At 43.4% G+C, this 16,766-nt stretch overlaps 1 protein-coding gene across 3 annotated transcripts in view; it reads right to left on the bottom strand.

Moving 5' to 3' along the window:
- The window catches only part of nrp2a (neuropilin 2a), a 68,486-nt gene that overhangs the window by 26,259 nt on the left and 25,461 nt on the right, over positions 1 to 16,766 (bottom strand). For all 3 annotated transcript variants that reach the window (XM_016678115.1, XM_007565311.2, XM_007565312.2), the window contains exons 4-7: positions 12,148 to 12,378; positions 10,132 to 10,287; positions 8,900 to 9,069; positions 7,933 to 8,088 (exon numbers count right to left, since the gene is read on the bottom strand). In XM_016678115.1, coding sequence (XP_016533601.1) covers positions 7,933 to 8,088; positions 8,900 to 9,069; positions 10,132 to 10,287; positions 12,148 to 12,378 — 713 coding nt within the window. The remainder of the gene's footprint in view (positions 1 to 7,932; positions 8,089 to 8,899; positions 9,070 to 10,131; positions 10,288 to 12,147; positions 12,379 to 16,766) is intronic.

Raw genomic sequence — 16,766 nt, 5'->3', positions numbered from 1 at the left:
AAGGACAAAACACGGCGTCAGAGGGGAGACGGCAGACACACACATGCACATCTCTTGCTTCGACGCCCTCCCGCTGAGCGCAGTTTCGCTCGGCTTCACACACACAGTGGCAGGCCGGACAAAGCGGAGACAACCCAAACACGGATCCGGTGTCAGCATCCCAGCTGTCGATGTGTTCCCAGGTCAGGGGTTCAGAGCCCGGAGGCTGGGAAAGCCCACTTGATATATATATATATATATATATATATATATATATATATATATTTTTTTTTTTTTTTTTTTGTCCCCCCATCCCCCTCTCTTTTTTACCTCCATGCCTACACGCATGCAGACGCTGCCAACTCAACATGTTGGTGGGCACAGGAAACCCACGGGAGACGTGACCTGACACGGCCGAACGCAGGAAGTCTCTCCAGGTGGGCAGGATGTCAGTGAAACCCACTTCCTGAGACATCCACCTTAAATCATCAACGTTCAGCGTTTTCTCCTTGAACACTCCCTTCCGTCCTGCAGCCAGTTCAGAGGGACGTTGTAACCACGGTGACCTGGTTTCTTCCTGTTTTTGGGTGGAAAAGTGACCTGGGATTGACTGCGATGTTGGAAATCAGAATTCCCAGCTCATATTTGTGAATAACTTCCCTTTTTTTTTCCACTTCCCTTTCCAAATCCTCTCCCCACTTCTTTGTCATCTCATTCATTTCTCAAACCTTTTTCCTTCCAGACCGCACAGTTGATGTCTGTTCACACCTCCTCCTTCCTCGCCTCTTCCTTTTGTTGGCAGCTACTAACTGAAACCACACAGGAAAAACCACAGGAACCCACACACACACACACACGCACATCCACCCTACACACTCAGATAAGCAGAGGAAGAGCCTTTTAACCGACTGACTGACTGTTAAGTGTCATTCACTCTCTATCTGTCTGTGGCTGACCGTGGCGGCTGTTAATATAGCATCAAAACGCGCTGCGTTGCAGCCTCGACGCACAATAAGAAAGAGATGAGAGAGACAACAGCTACAAGCAGCTGAATTAAAGATTAAAGGCATCATCCTTTAAAAAAAAAAGCTTCCTACATGATTTTTCTTTTACTTTAATCTGAGAACAACATGATCAAACGCAAACAGTCTCCCACAGTTTGGAAACTCAAACGTAAATGCGCTATATTAGCAAAAGTATTCTCCCATCTTCACAAATAAAGTTGAGTAATATCCAATTCTCAACCCATGGGATGTCAGCCCACCCTATCACACTGTTTACTCTTTTTTTTTTTTAGGAAAATCTTTACCAAAGGCATATTTATGAGCATTCTTCCAGAGGTTCAAATCCGAGGTCGGACGCTGATGTTGGATGATAATTCCTGGCTTTTATTCATACCATATAGTTATTCTAGTGGGTTGAAGTCAGACTGGTCAACTTATTCAACACCTTTATGGACGTTTCTTTGTGCTGGGCGTGTTGGAGCAGGAAGATGCATCCAAAAAAACAGTTTTCACAAACATCAGGACTCTCCTGAGAGCTTTCATAAATATTAGATTTTAACACCCGAATTCAATATTTTGGATGGGTGAACAAATATGTTTATATTTTTTCTCATGATTTCTAATTAAAAAATGCACTGTAGGACAAGCGACCCATAGTGATGACAGTATATTTAATCTAGAACATTTTATCACATTAACACGGCAAACTTAAACAGCTGCTGACCAGCTTTACGACAATTCTGGTAATTTTAGCAGCATAAATGGGAATGTGATATTTCACATAAAATCCTTATGAAGTATATTAAAGATTTTGGTCCTACAATGACTAAAAGGTTTGAGCAAAATTCCCTCACTTTCTAACACAGCGTCCTTCCAAAATCCTGCTCAAGGGGGTTTTATTTGATTTTGGGGATGGCCTGATTTAATCAAGTGCAGCTGACACTGGTAATACAAAGCAGTGTGAGTGTTTGAACAGATAACAGGGCTATCGCCGCTGAATCTGCTGCTGGATGGAGGGATAGGCAGCTGCTGTGTTTACCTCAGAGGCACAAGAGCCGATGTGGGCTCTTATGGGGGGTTATGTAAACTCCTTCGCACGCTCACAAAGAGACAGGAGTGTGACGAAAGATCAGCTGTCCACCGTCTCTCCCACTATCGGATAACCCGAAACAAAGGGAGACAGGATGAGAAAACAAAACGAAAAAAGAAAAAAAAAACACTGCAGGGAGGTTCGGATGCCCGCACAAGAAAAGTTGAAACCAGATGAAGTGGGTAGAAAAAAAAAAAGAAAAAAGAAAAGGTTGAATGGAGGGCAGGGTGTAGAAGTTGGAGGGAGATGAGTGCAGGAATGTGGAAAAGGACGCAGGGAGCAGAGCTGAGGAGCAACAACAAACAGATTCATCATTGAAACAGGAAATGTCCTTTTCCAGTATTTATCTCATGGTAAGGAGCTACAAGCAAAATCTGGAGGAACTTCCTCAGTTCTGAAGCGATTTACCGGGAAAAACAGCTAAAAACAAGTATTGGAGAGTCCAATCAGATGACTGGAATCATGATAGCTAAAAACAGGCACAGCCTCTCCAATAAGCCTGTGCATTACAGTGCAGCTGGCTGCTTTTTCCTTTGTTTTCATCTTTGGACGAAAGCTGGGAATGTGTCCAAAAACTCTGTTATTCACAGAGAGAACAGGTTGTTCCATAAAAACCTGCTCTAAAAAGGCTCATCTTTTTTTTTCCTGAATGTAAACTAGAGTCACATTTCTTTAACTTCTCTTTTTTGGTATTTTGTCACACTGTAGCATTTTAGATCAAAAGCATTTAATAAGACGACAAGGCTTCCCTGCATCAAATATTGAATACATTTATCCAGGTGAAAAAAGCTTTCCAGCTGTAATAAACTTACATATTTTTTGTTTAACTTTACTAGCTAAAGACAGATTTGATAGTTTTGATTAATGACAAACCTTAAGAATGAAGAAGCCACTTAAATAGAACCTATCTAACAGCACGAAGTAGGATAAAAGAGCTCAAAAAGCAACACACCAGCTCCAAACCAAAGAAATTCGAGAAGACATAAACATATCAGCCAGGAAAAGGTTACAAAACAGTTCCTAAGCTGTTATTTATTGTTGGAGACGGGTGAATCTGCAAACAACCACACAGAAATTTAAAGAGGAGTGGCAAAAGCAAATGAGGTAGATTAGCAGTGACAAATGTACATCATCATCGCATCAGATCGACATTCCCCAAAAAAGCATTAATGTCTCTTGCTGGAGAAGCAGAGTAGCTGAAGAGGAATATCAGCGTTGCTGTCTGAGGCGGTAAACTTCTGACCAATCACACGACACTTTGCACAAAGCTCAGTGCGAAACAGTTCGACCTGTGGACAAAATGACGTTGTTTTCGTCGCAGGCCTACGCCACTGAGAAACGTTTTCGTCACTTCTGATGAAGCATGTTGGAGCTTTCAGGGTCAGAGTTCACAATGGACAACTGTGTGGAGCTTCTGCAGAGAGGAGTGAGAGAAAATTCTTCTACATAATCTCCAAATCTCCTGTGTCCAATCCACTTCCTCCCCTCCATTGTCAGGACACCTGAGAGGTCGCCCGTTGGACTCCGCTTTAAGGTCAAAGGTTAATGGCACCAGGAAGCAGATGGTTGCTCATTGACTGGCCCCGTTGATAGGCATGACCACTTTTTGACTGAGTGGGAATGAAATGCTGCTGGTGGTAAAACAAGAGTAAGGTGCAGCATCGTCCATCTGTTTGTGTGTGCAGCGGTGAGGAGGAGGGGAGGCGGGACGGTAATCTGCCAGACAACAACGCCGCGTCTCCAGGATCTCCGCCCCTCACGTGACCTGCCACCGAGGTAGGCTGAATAATTGATGCTGTCGTGTTGTGTCTCATCGCGTAGAGGGTCATGAAATTATAACGAAGACTCCACCTCCCCCACCCCTCCGCCCGAGGCCCCCCGTTACACACACAACCGGCGGCAGCAGTAAGTGGGGGGTCAGACTTGTTTGTGCATCAGGAGTGTTTAAGTATTGATGACCCCTTCTGAGAAGGAGGTCACCAAGAAAGGAGTGTCCATTTCCCAGAATCCACCTTCTAGCCCGTGTAATGCAGAAGCAAGCAGATGTTTTAAAATAAGGGATTAGTTGGATCGCATCTCGATTTAGTCATTTCGTTTTCTGCACATCATCATGTTTTCATTCAAGCTGACAACACCAGTGGGAGATATGAGAAGCTCAGCACAAGACATTAGTCTTTCAGCGTTTTTTGTTGTTGTTTTTTTTTTTCCACTCCTACAGTATTTTATTCCAATGATTACACATCCTGTCCTTCTGATTCTCCCCTCGGTTCTTCTCCATAAAGATGCCGACTATATTGAACCAGATCTGGCTGACTGAAACTGGATTCTGTGTGGTAGAGCAGCAAAAAGTTGAACCTAAGTGGAAAGTAACAATAAAGTTTAGAAAAAAAAAAAAAGATTTTGAAAAGGGAGGGCATGCATTTAACTTTGATCAAAAACATTCCAGCCTAGCTCTGGCTGTTTGGCTAAGGTTTGATCTATCTCAAGTCTTTTCTAGCGTCCCCACAGCATGATCCCATCGCTGCCGTGTTTGCCAGGTGCCACGATGTGTTCAGGTCTTCCAAACCACCTATCATTTTTGCATGCAGGCCGAAAACTGAGCGGACTTGCATTTTTTAGTGTGGATGAAGGTTTGACAGCCGTCTTTTTGGTCAAGCCTTGCTGCAGATGTTACCAACTGTCACTAACTCCACCTGCGTGCCAATGCAAATTTGATTATGATTGTTGTATTATGCATGAGCATGCAAACAAAGCGTGTGTGTTTGTTTGGTTCTGTGGGTTCGCAGCACACCGTGATTGGATGAGCAGGCTGAAATGCTGTGTGGGCTGTTTTTTTTTTTTTTTTCCTTCCCCCCCACCCCCTCGCTCAGGGTTACTTGATGTGTGTGACAAATTTAGCACAACCTCACGACACTTTTCAGCAACACAAAGCTTGTTTAGCACCAGAGGCTGCTGGGACCTTCCCTCACAGACGCTGACAGATGACAGTGTGTGTTTTTCATGTTAATTAGTGTGGGCACGCTCGTGTGTCTGTGTCGGAAAGCGAGGAAGAGAGAGAGAGAGAGATGGGGGGGAAGATGACTGCATGCTCGTGTCTTACAGTACGCGCGGGTTGGTGAGAAATGAAGCTCCCGAGCGAGTTAGCATCTCATCAAGTAATGAGGTGCACATGTGAGCCGTGCGACTTTGATTTAACGAGTCACATCCACGTTAAACTGAGATTGGGTTGGCATGCAGATAATTGGTGAAAAGGAACGACAAAAAAAAAATAATAAAAAATCCACAAAAGCTTATTGTGGGTGCGACTCCAGAGGCGGTGTCCTTGTTCTCTTACTGTAGTTTTCATAACTTCCTGTCCTGACAATAAAAAAGCTCCCCTTTTCTGACAAACGCAGGAGGGTAAAGACTGGAAAGCCCTCCTATTAATAATAGTAATCTGTTATCGGGTGTGCAGATATGGTGCACGTGCAATTCATAAGCCGCTATAGCATTAAGCTCACTGTTAAATGACAATTAGAAGAACCAAATCCCAGGCATTACAAGACCCCCCGACGAGAACTGAGCTTCAACCACTTAAGGCTCTTTGGGGGGGCTTAGGACCGGCTAACAGGGGGGCTTGAGCAGCACGACGGGTGGATTAGTGGTCACGGAAGATTCAGCCGCGGCCCGTGGGGAACGGCGGAGCCCCTGACCAACAAGGAGTGGAGCGTACTCTCCGGTTTTAATATTAAACTGTAAATCCGGGCTCCAAATTATGGCTAAACATCCCTTTCGAGTTTGATTTGTTGAATATATCCATTTATTAAGATGTAAAAAGTTGTTTTTTTAAAAAACATGCTAAAGGAATGCTCTTAGCACTTAGATATCCGTTTGATCAAATCAAACATCTGTGTCAAAAATAACCGAAGTGGATGCAAAAAAAAAAAACTGTTTTCAAATGATGATTTAATTCAGTGGTGAGAAGTTGTGAAAATATAGCTGCTCCTTTGTTTAAATCATGAGTTAGCCATGATTCACAACATTTTTTGGGGTCAATTTCAATAGCCACCACACCCAAGCCTGGCGACCCGCAGACATGAATAAAATCAATGAATCACTTAAACAGGAGCTGTCTGACTACCTAAAGTACCAAAAACACAAACACATCAAACGCAGATGAAGAGGCAAAAAAAACCACAGCAGCAAGTTCACATCTGAAAGGTTAAAAAAAAGCAACAAAAAATTAAGATGAGTGGCTTAGTCAAAGCCTGATTCTAATTAATCCTAAAGCATGAGCATAAACAGGCCTCGTTGTTCAAGGTTCGCCGTACTCGGGCATGGATCCTGAATAAACGCTTGTGGTTTTAAATCCTAATGTGACCAATGCTCTCATGCATGGGGTCCATCTTCAAGCTGTCATCATTTCTTTGTTTGAATCAAAAGCAGACGGTGTGCTTCACATTTTATGGAGGTTATGCAATGAGGCAGGGCAAGAGGAGCAGGACTTCCTGGTTTCAGCTCAGAGCAACGTGGAATTAGTTTTGATCGCCGTCGAGTCACCCCTGAGTTCCCTTTTAAAAACCGCACTTTACAAATTCCATCGATCTCTTTGAGTCATGCCGCCCCTCTGTGCATTCAAAAGGCTGAAAACGATTTTCATAATGCCTGCGATATCCATCCCAAAAGCCTGCAAATGATGCATCTGTCTGAATCCGTGTCTCAACGTGTCTCAATATCTTTTTGTTTTTTTCCCTTTGCTCCAACAGATTAGAGGACTCACATTACCAAAACACAGACGGACCTGCAAGCACCATGTGTATACATTGATATATATGCGCTTGCACGCACATCTCCAGACAGGAAGATCAGCCAGAGGTTATTTAAATGGGAGTGGGAGGGGGAGGAGGTGTCTGTGGACTGAGTGGGCTTGAGCTTGTGGAAGGAATGGGGACATCTGGGGGCTCTAATAAATTACACAGATGTTGACTTTTAAGGCAAATCCACATTTTGCTCAATAATCTCTACATCAAATACCCCCCACTGGCACCACCCAAACCAATCACGGTCACGCACAGAAGAGGAGGGGGGGTCCTGGTCCGTACGGGTTAGTCTATGCGGATTAAACCACCCCCTCTCCCATCACCCCACCTCTTCCTCTTCCCCCCCACTCTGTTTTTCTGCTTAAAATCCACAGAGACTTTAAGCCTGGAATGAGGGGAAAGAGTTGGAATCCCCCAAGAGACAGGTGGTCGCACAGCAGCCTCCGCTGTGTGCAGAACATCACACGCAAAACAAAACAACAACAAAAAAAAGATATAAGGCCTCATCAAAGCACTAAACGACACCAATATTACATAAATTGTCCCAGTCCACACCTGGCACGACTCCAATCGGTTTCACAACCCCAGGTGTCTGTTTGTGTGTGAGCATTACCCTGAGAGAGAGAGAGAGAGATCACAAATCTAAAATGGAGATAAGAGCACACAGAGGGTTTCATTGTTCTTGTTTTACTCGTCTTTCGCTTCTCTTTCTACCTCATGACCCGGGGTCACGATTGAGGTCGACAAGCGGTCGCGGAAGGGGAATGACACCATCGGGAATGCTGCATCATCTGACGCAACTCCTGGATGAACGTGGCTGCCTATGTTAACTGAGGAATGAGCCGTGGCAGCGGAATACATGGACTGTAAATAAAGGACCTTTAGCTGCAAGCCGAGTCCAGTTTCCTGAAGATGCTTGTATGTACAGGAAACAGTTGTATCTAAGAGGGACTAAGTCTTGATGACAGTAAACTTTTCTGCCAGTCATTGGGAGTGAAGTGGGACACTTGTGATTTTGGTGGTAAAGTGCTCAATTTAAATGCGCGTAGGAAAGACTGACCCTATGGTTCTTGCCGTGTCGGTATACCATCCAGTCCTCTCCGTTGGTGCTGACCTCCAGTTTGAAGGAGGTGACGTAGTAAGCCTTCTGGGTCTCTTTGGATATGGCCCCCTGTGTTGCTATCCCAGTCAACACCTTGAGGAAGTGGAGGTCAACCTGAAATAAAGAAAGACGAAATTTTATTGGAACAATGTTCAAATTATGGGGCGGGGGGAAGCGAAACCACTCCACCCGCCGCAGAAATGAGATTGGCACCGTTAAGCTGGATGTCACGCTATGACTCTAAGCGGAAGATGCAGATAAGCAAACCCAATGATGATTTTAAGGCGCAAAAGCGTAAACAAAACATAATTTCCTTTTTCTCGAGAAACAGGAAGATATGGATATCCTACGAAACAAGGTGAATCTGTAAGTTATTAAAACAAACCTATTTAGAAGGAAGCACGACCGACGTAGATACCGGAGACGTTCCTGCCGCCGTGTGAATGTCGCACAAGCAGCAGGAATTAGTCGCAGACTGGGCCCCACTGCTGGGGAAACCAAGGAGAGCATGTATGTGCATTGTCATGTGTGTAAGGTGAAGGAGGCGGGAGGTAAAGATCAATGGCTCGGTGTTGGGATGCGTTCCAGGAGAGCACCTTCATCAATCACAGCCGTCGCGCTGCTCTCTCTCCTCGGCTCATGCAAACGCGCGCGTGTTGGAGACAGGAAAGATTGAAAGTGCAGAAGAACTTCCTTATCATCGGTTTACAGTTCCTCCATTTCCCGTTTGTGTGTGTGTGTGTGTGTCTGTGTGTCCTGCAGTATATGAGATACTGTTGTATATTCCATCTTTTCCTCACCACGACAAATTTATTATCCTCAACAAAGTGATCTTTAAGGTCACTTCATGGCTGGAATTTTTATTGAAGTTGTGCGTGAGCTTCGATTTCAGAAGAAAAATGCAACTGGGCCTGCAAATAAACACCTCTATGTACTCCTTGTTGCTGTCCTCTGAAGGCGTCCAGGCGTTGTCGTCGTTGTTGAGGCGGGCCTGCCGTGGCAACCAGCGGTTGTCGTAGAAGCTGGTTGAAGCTGTGATTTGGTCGTCGCTGATCTTGCCCGACTCCATGCCCAGCGCGCTGCTACAGTGGAACGCTAGTGAAGGGAGCAGAGGAAAGGGGAGACGATTAACTGCGGATAAATGCAAAAAAGGTGGAAGAAGATTTGATTTGTCGGTACTAGTGAAAGAAACAGAAAATAGTGTGTGTACTACTTGAACTTTTTCAAGTTACCACTACCAATTTCATTGTATTTTCTATCTATTCTATGTGAAAGACCAACACGAAGAAGCACAGTAAAAGTAGCTCTAGTTGTATATTTAAGTCATATTTGTAGTTTCTAACAAGTCCCCCCCCCAAAATAAAGATAAACTTGTATAGTGGAACTATACAAGTTTGGTGGTGTTCGCTACCACAGCTGTTCCCTTTTAAAAACTCTAATAACCTCCTATTTTATTAGTTCAAACCTTTAAAATATACTTTAATAAGCATTAATACACACAGCAGAAATTCTCTTTTAGCGCTTTTGCAGAAGCTAACATCTGCAGTTTTCCTCATTTCCAGTCTTTGGGTGGCACAGCCAATCAGCACCAAAGAAAATGAATGCCTGGATTGGCTGCGTTGCGAATGCCATCCAGCTGCATCTCATATAGCATTGCACAAAAGTATTTCAGCCTCTCATGCTGCATTTTCTCTAGAATAATTTAGATATTCTCTACAGAGGCTGTCACCGCTATGTTTCATTCAGGATCCCATGCGGTCTTAGGTTTCATCTCATAATGTTTGTTCAATTTTGGCTTCAAATGATCAGAGCACCTTATTCAACTCGCTTCCTACAAGCCTTGCGTTCGACTGAACTGAATTCTGCGGTTGTGGCGTGACAAGCAGCAGGTGAGCTGAGGTAAACTGGGGTTAATTTATGTTCTAAATGAAAACAGTATGACTCTGCTTCTGAGAAAAGAGCAAAAACACTTCTGGAGGGAACTTGGAAAAAGCATCGAACCTAAAATAGCATTAAAGCAGGCAAACCTGAGAATATCGAGAAGGTGAGGATAGGGCAAGAAGAAGAGAGAGAGGAGGGGAGGGAAAAAAAAGAAACAAAGCTTCAGAGAGAAACGTGATGCACGAACACATTCAGGAGACATTATCCCGCACTCACAGTCGGCGACTTCTTTGTGGGTGATGTTGTAGCGTGCGGAGAAGCCGTCTTTGGCTACGGCCATGTCTGTGTGGAAGGAGAGGGACAGCAGCCCGGAGGATGACTGGATCTCTGGGGGGATCTTTGTCCCGCAGTACCGGCCAATCAGAGGAGACGCTAGAGGAAAATCAAACAGATTAAAAACCTTTACTTTACTTTATTATTATAATTTTTTTTTACTTTAACGCTTTCCAGTAGCCATTCTACTGCGGTAAGTGTTGACTAATGAGTCGCAGCATGCCACCTCTTCCTCCCATCATTCCCAACTCTCCCATTACTTTCCTGTCCATCCCTCCATCTGCCATGTGTGCCTCGGCCAGATCCCAGCAGGGGGAACTGGAATCCCTGCCTTCATGCAAGTAGCACAGGGATCAGCCGCAGATGAGCACCACATACACTCACGCACAAACACAGAGAGATTAAAATAGTCTCAAGACAGCCCCTCGCAACCCCTCCTGAGCCAGACACTAAATTCTTTCACCCTTCCGTCTCGTCTCCCGCCCCGAGGACTCGGCTCCCTGGAACTGGGTTACGCTTTAATTTGCTCCTAATTCTCAACTTCGAATGCTATAAATTGTTTTCAGCTATCAAAGCCCTTAAATTGGAGTTTTAAATCCACTCGGATCCCCTTTTTTAGCGACTGAAAATAATATAATTAGAGCAAATCCTTTGGTCCCAGCTTTACGTTCTGGAGGGGAGTACAAGGAGGTGAGAAATGAATCTCTCGCCACTTCTCGCTCAGCTGCCATGAGAGCCTGACATTTGACCTTATGGCGATCCCGGAAACACACGTCTCACCACTTAAAAAAAATAAAAATAAATATATATATATTTTTTTTTATAATAGTGACCTTCACCGCAAACGCACAAAATCTTATGAAATATTTGGATCTAGTGCAATAATCTTAGTACAATTGAAATAAGTCAAAACTAACTTCCATGTAACAATTCAGCAAGACATAGAGGCTTGTTTTAAGTTAATAGGTTATACTGACAGATTATTTAAGTTATAACAAGACATTGTTATAAGTGAAATGATCTAAAAGTGGAGCTAGCACTTTTTTTTATCAAAAAGCATTAAATTAAAACAAACTCCTATAATTTGCTTAAAAGTTACTTGCAAGTTAGTTTTGTACAAAGATATTTACTCTAGAAACTAGACCAAAATATAGTATTTGGCAAGAGTTTGTTTTTGTTTTTTGCAGTGATTCGATATTTGGTCAAATTTCAATGTTTAAAGTCTTAATTAGGAAAAATGTAAAGTTTCAGAGTTTCATAATTTTGACTTCCAGTTGCATGACTATGACATGCACTGTCCAAGTCGTCTTTTTTTTTTTAAGTGAGAATTATGACAAAATGCATCTCATTGATTTGAGAATTTCATGGCAGCAACCAGAAGTCAAAATGATAACCTTGACCATCAACGTCATGACTGAGTTTTGGCTAACTCTTAACACTCCGCATTTCATTCGTTTTACTTTCCTGCGGTTTTCCGTATTAACGCCCCTTGATTACATCCTGAAATGTTTTTCTCTGATCCCTTTTTTTTTTCTACACTCATCTCCTCCTTGTTGATACCCATCGCGGCTGTCACTCTCACTCGTCTGGGGAGGAAGGAAGTGCCAGGTGATAAGGAGGGGAATTGGAAGAGCAGGAGGGGTGCGGGGGGGGTGATGAAGAGCGTTATTATGGAAAAAGGAAAAGGGCCATGGGAAAGGCCTACTCCTCAGGGGCATCGAGGCACTTTGAGCTCCCTCTGTGAAATAGTGCTTCCTCTATGGGATGTAATGGAATGTAAGGAAAGGCAGCTCACATCAAAGAGAGTGATGGCAGCTCAGGAAATTGAAGGCCGGTATGCAAATTTACACACAGGATCGACGGGGATTGCATGAGTCAGTGGATACGGAGTGTGAATGTTCAAAGTGCGCGCGCGTCCATTCATCTCCCCCCCGCCCCCTGGGGTTGCGTTCGGCTCACCTTGCGGAAGGCCGTCCCACACCTCCAGCCAGTCGTACTTGCAGTCGCCCTCGCCCACCATGAGGGGGTCGTTCTCCAGGTCAAACGTGAGGAAGGTCAGGGTGATGTCCATGTGGGGCGGGGCCATGATCATGTATGAGCACTCCAGATTGTGCGGGTATTTGTCCGGGAAGCCCGGGGACTCGATCATGCCGGACGGGCTGGTGAAGTTGCGGAAGCAGAATTCCGACCCTAAGCAGATAAAGAGGATATAAGGATATTTTAATAAAAAAAATAAAAAATAAAAAAAAGGAGGAAGAAAACGGGCACATTAGGAGAGAGTAGAGGCACAACCAATCGATCACGGCGTGGTATCTCATCTAACTTGCAGACTAGCGTCTCAGAGAGTCGTTCGTCACTGACAGCCAGCTGGGATATACAGCAGCTGCGGTGGTTTATGATTACAAATAGATGAGAAAATGCACAGTGAGAAAATGCTAAAGAGGCAGATGCATTGAGCGATATGAGCAGTGCAGCATCATTTATTGTCACCCTTGGTAAATATGCATTTCAAGCCTTAAAACAATTGGATATTTTATTGTAGAGGCAAAATTTCACAGTGAAATTTTTTAAAAAAAAACCCCGATGTGTAATTTAGGCATATTTAAAAAATAAGCATTTTAAGAAAAAATTCAAGAAATAAAGCAGAATTATTGCCACGATCCTTTTAAATGGATTTTAGGATCTTCTCAAGTGTGATACATGAGACACATGACAACTTGTTGTGAGGAAGATGGTTAAGGAGGTAGAAAAATCTAAAAAAAAAAAAAAGCATCTTTGGGTGCACAATGTTTCCAAAACAACCACTTAATGCTAAATTCAATCTAGTTGTTTGGGAATAATTCCAAACAAATGTTTCTTTCCCACCTTCCCAAACATAAACGTGGATTTTTGCTGAAATCTGCAGAGAATTTTAAATGTTAAGACAAATATTTCATCCCAGGACCCTGGGAACTTTGTTAGAGTGTACTGTACTATGCATTATACGGAAATCAAAGGATATGCTGAGTCATTTTAAGGCCAAATCAACACAGAAACGGTTCAACAGACACGAAATCAGCCTACTTTCATAGTCCTGCCTATACGTCTGACTGAAAGCAGCCGTAAATTCAAGACGCGCTCAAGATTCAGTCATGTTTTATCCCTTAGTTATGACCTGAAACAAGCACCCTCTAATGACGCTCTTAAATGCAGGGCTAAAGAGCCCGTCTGACCCCTGCTCTTCCTCACACACTGAAAACAAATGAACCCTGAACTCTTCCCTCCTTGTAGTCCCTCTAGTCTCCTCCTGGATGCAGCTTCCCCTTTCAAAAAGCGCACGCTCTTACACCACAAAACTGGTGTAATGGTTCTAAGTGGGCCCTCTGCGGCTGCTCCTCATTAGCCATGCAGATTTATGCGCCCGGGGCGGCTCACCTTGAGCGGCAGCAGCTGTGTGACTCAGATCATCTACCCATCAGCCACTGCTCCGCGGCCCACTGGGGAGCCCGAGTCACGGCCGAGCGTTTGTGGACCAGCACCTCAATGAGGGTCTGAGAGAGCAGCAAGCTGACAGAGAGCTTTGCACAAATGTTACACACACACACACACACACACACGCACGCACGCACGCACACACACACGCACGCACAGACAACCTCGTTCACAAACGAGGTTGTCTGTCTGTTGTCTTTCCTCTAGGGCATTTCTATCTTTACATCTCTGGTTATAAACAATTTGCTCTGGCTTGTTGAATGTCTTTATGTTCTTCTATTTTTATGCCTGTTGGAGGGTCAAATATCCTCATGAGATACTGTTGCTTAGAGACAGGATTTTCATTTGATCCCAGTTAATTGCAAGTCAGGAATCCCTGCACTAGTGGCCTTGCGAAACCAACTAATCTAATGCTTTGGAAAAAACCTTCCTCACCCTTGAACTTCTTCACACTGGACTTGTTACAGCTGCATCTGTATTCACAACCATTTACAATGATGTTCTTTAATAAAATCTAGTACAGCTAGCAGCCTTAAAGTGACATGTAGTTGGTAAAAAAGAGTCCATCTTTGTGTAATTTAATGTCTGTGAAGGTAATGTTAGTGAAGAAACGGCATCAGGAAGACCAAAGAACACAACAGAAATGTGATAAATTTTAAAGATTATAAAACAAGAATCATCCAATAAATCAATAGGAAGAGAATGGCACATTAAAGTAGAAATTATATATTATAGCAGAAATAATGAAGGCTTTTAAGACAATAAATACAGAGTAATTCACGAAGGAAACTCATTAGAGGTTGCAAAGGACTAAACATAAAGCCAGAGCTACAGTAGAGTGGTTTAGAGCAAAGATTCATGGATTAGAATGGTTTAGTCAAAGTCCAGACCTAAATCCAATCTAGAATCCACTTGATTTAAGTCTCCATTGAATCTGACTGAACTTAACTTTCACAACAAAAAAATGGTCCAACTGTGTACACCACATAAAATCCCAAGGAAAATACATTCAACTTTGAGGTTCTAACGTGAAACAATGTGAGGTGTCATGTATATTTTTCCCTAATAGTGATTAAATAACTAATTATCACGTTTTCGCCCATTTGCTGCTGCTTTTACCAAAATTTTTCACTCCGCAACCGGTGTTGCGATCAGCCCTGTTCTTGCGATTCATTCCCATCACTGACTGTGTTGGGAAGCAGACCGGGAAGGTCAAGATGAAGCGGTATCTGGGGAATGTCAGACGTCGGAAAGCAGTTGTGCATCACGCAGCGGCGGCGGCGGCTCTGCGCTGTCTCAGAGAACTGCCAGTCTCCGTTTGATAACCACGTTCAGGATTCATAAAAGCAGCGTTTAAAGAGCGCAGACACGTCAGCCGAGCATTCCAGCGGCAGAGCATTCCTCCGAGGCACCAGTCCTTATTATCAGGCTGCCGTGTAAAAAAGCAGAGGGGTCGGCCGGCTGCTCCGGCCCTCCCCTGCCTGCGCTTGGTTAATGGTGGAGAACTGACCCCAATCAGCACGGAGACAGGAAGAAAAAAAAAAAAAAAAGCTCAGGAGACACGCAGTGTTTTTCCTCCTCTTCTCATAACATCTTTTCCAGCCCATTGTGATGCAAATACCTTACATTTTTCACTTCTCGGCTCATATGTGAGCGTATTGGCATTTTCGCAACGTCTTTGTCTGCCGATCGATGTGGCGTACACCGTGCGCGTTGTGCAGAAGATGTTGACACAAATGCATGAATCTCCTCCCACGTGTTAAGAGCTGCATTCAACCTTTTGTGTCGACTCTCCCACACACACACACACGCGCGTGCGCGCACATACACTGTGCAGCTTCGAAACATCACTGAATCAACTGGCTTCATACACAAACACACACACACACACACACACACACACACACACAGAGAAATATGACAGTAATTTACAACAAGCTACAGACGGCATCTCCCAATCCCCTCACCTCTATGTTTAGTGTTGCATAAATCCTGCATGTAACTAATGCACCTATTGTGAGTGAGTAAATTAACTATTAAGGATGCATGAGCAGCTGTTAGCATGTGCTATTAAGTGGTTACTGTAATGTGTGTGTGAGACTCACTGACACACTGCTTTAGATTCTTACTGGGTCACTGTGCAGCAAAAAAAAAATAAAAAAATAACCCTCAATCTGAGCACAGCTTGACTCGCTGCAGTCAGTGTTCAAACTGTGTCTGCAACCCTCAGCGTACTTGAACTATCCGCCTCCCATGCCGGCGTCTAGGTGCTTGCACATGTTTGTGTGAGCCAGTGTGGTGTAAGTGCACGCATGAGTACCTCTGCTTGCTTATTAATCGGCAACTTGTTGGCATTGGCTGGATCGTGTTTGCAGATTGATGTAGGGGAAAAGTTAAGCATGTTGAAGAAGCTGCTCTGCTGCAGCTTCTTCAGCATGCTTACACATTTGCTTACTTTTTAGGTAACATTTCTACATTCCTTGAGCTTCTACATTTGGGCTGCAACTTACGATTATTGCAGTAGTCGATTAATCGTCTAAAAATGGCGCATTCTACAGATTTTTCATTTAGCCATTCAAGCCTTTGTTATACAGTATTAGAAATATGTTAAAATATGCAAATAAAAAGTTCAATTCCTTCTGTGAGTATGAAAGATAAACATTTTATTGCCTAAAATGCAACAATTTAGTAAATTTGAACCAGGTGAAGCTAAAACTATGCCACCCAATGACTTTTTTCTAAAACCTATTTGTAGACGAAGGTATTTTCATCTTAAATGCAAAATGCATACATTTTTTGTACAATTTTGTCTTAACTAATCCTCCAAGTATATTGTATTGTTTTCAGCAAATGGCCTTTTTTTTTTATTCTGTATACTCCAGTTAATCAATAACTAAATTAGTTAACAATTAATTAAATAATCAATTAATCACAATTAGTTCAATTAATTGTTTCAGATGTGATTCTCCACCACAGTTCCTTCCCAGTAAACCCCCATCGCCTGACCTTTTCAATAGTTTGCTACGCCACTGGCTACACTATTAGGTGGTTACTTTTGTTGCTTTTATGTCTGTGGCTGCAGGTGTGTGTGTGTGTGTGTGTGTGTG

The sequence above is a fragment of the Poecilia formosa genome, unplaced genomic scaffold (genome assembly GCF_000485575.1).
Source record: "Poecilia formosa unplaced genomic scaffold, Poecilia_formosa-5.1.2 Scaffold174, whole genome shotgun sequence".
Classification (NCBI taxonomy): Eukaryota; Metazoa; Chordata; class Actinopteri; order Cyprinodontiformes; family Poeciliidae; genus Poecilia; species Poecilia formosa.
The sequence above is the reverse complement of the archived record's forward strand: the minus strand, read 5'-3'. Positions and strand labels throughout refer to the sequence as shown.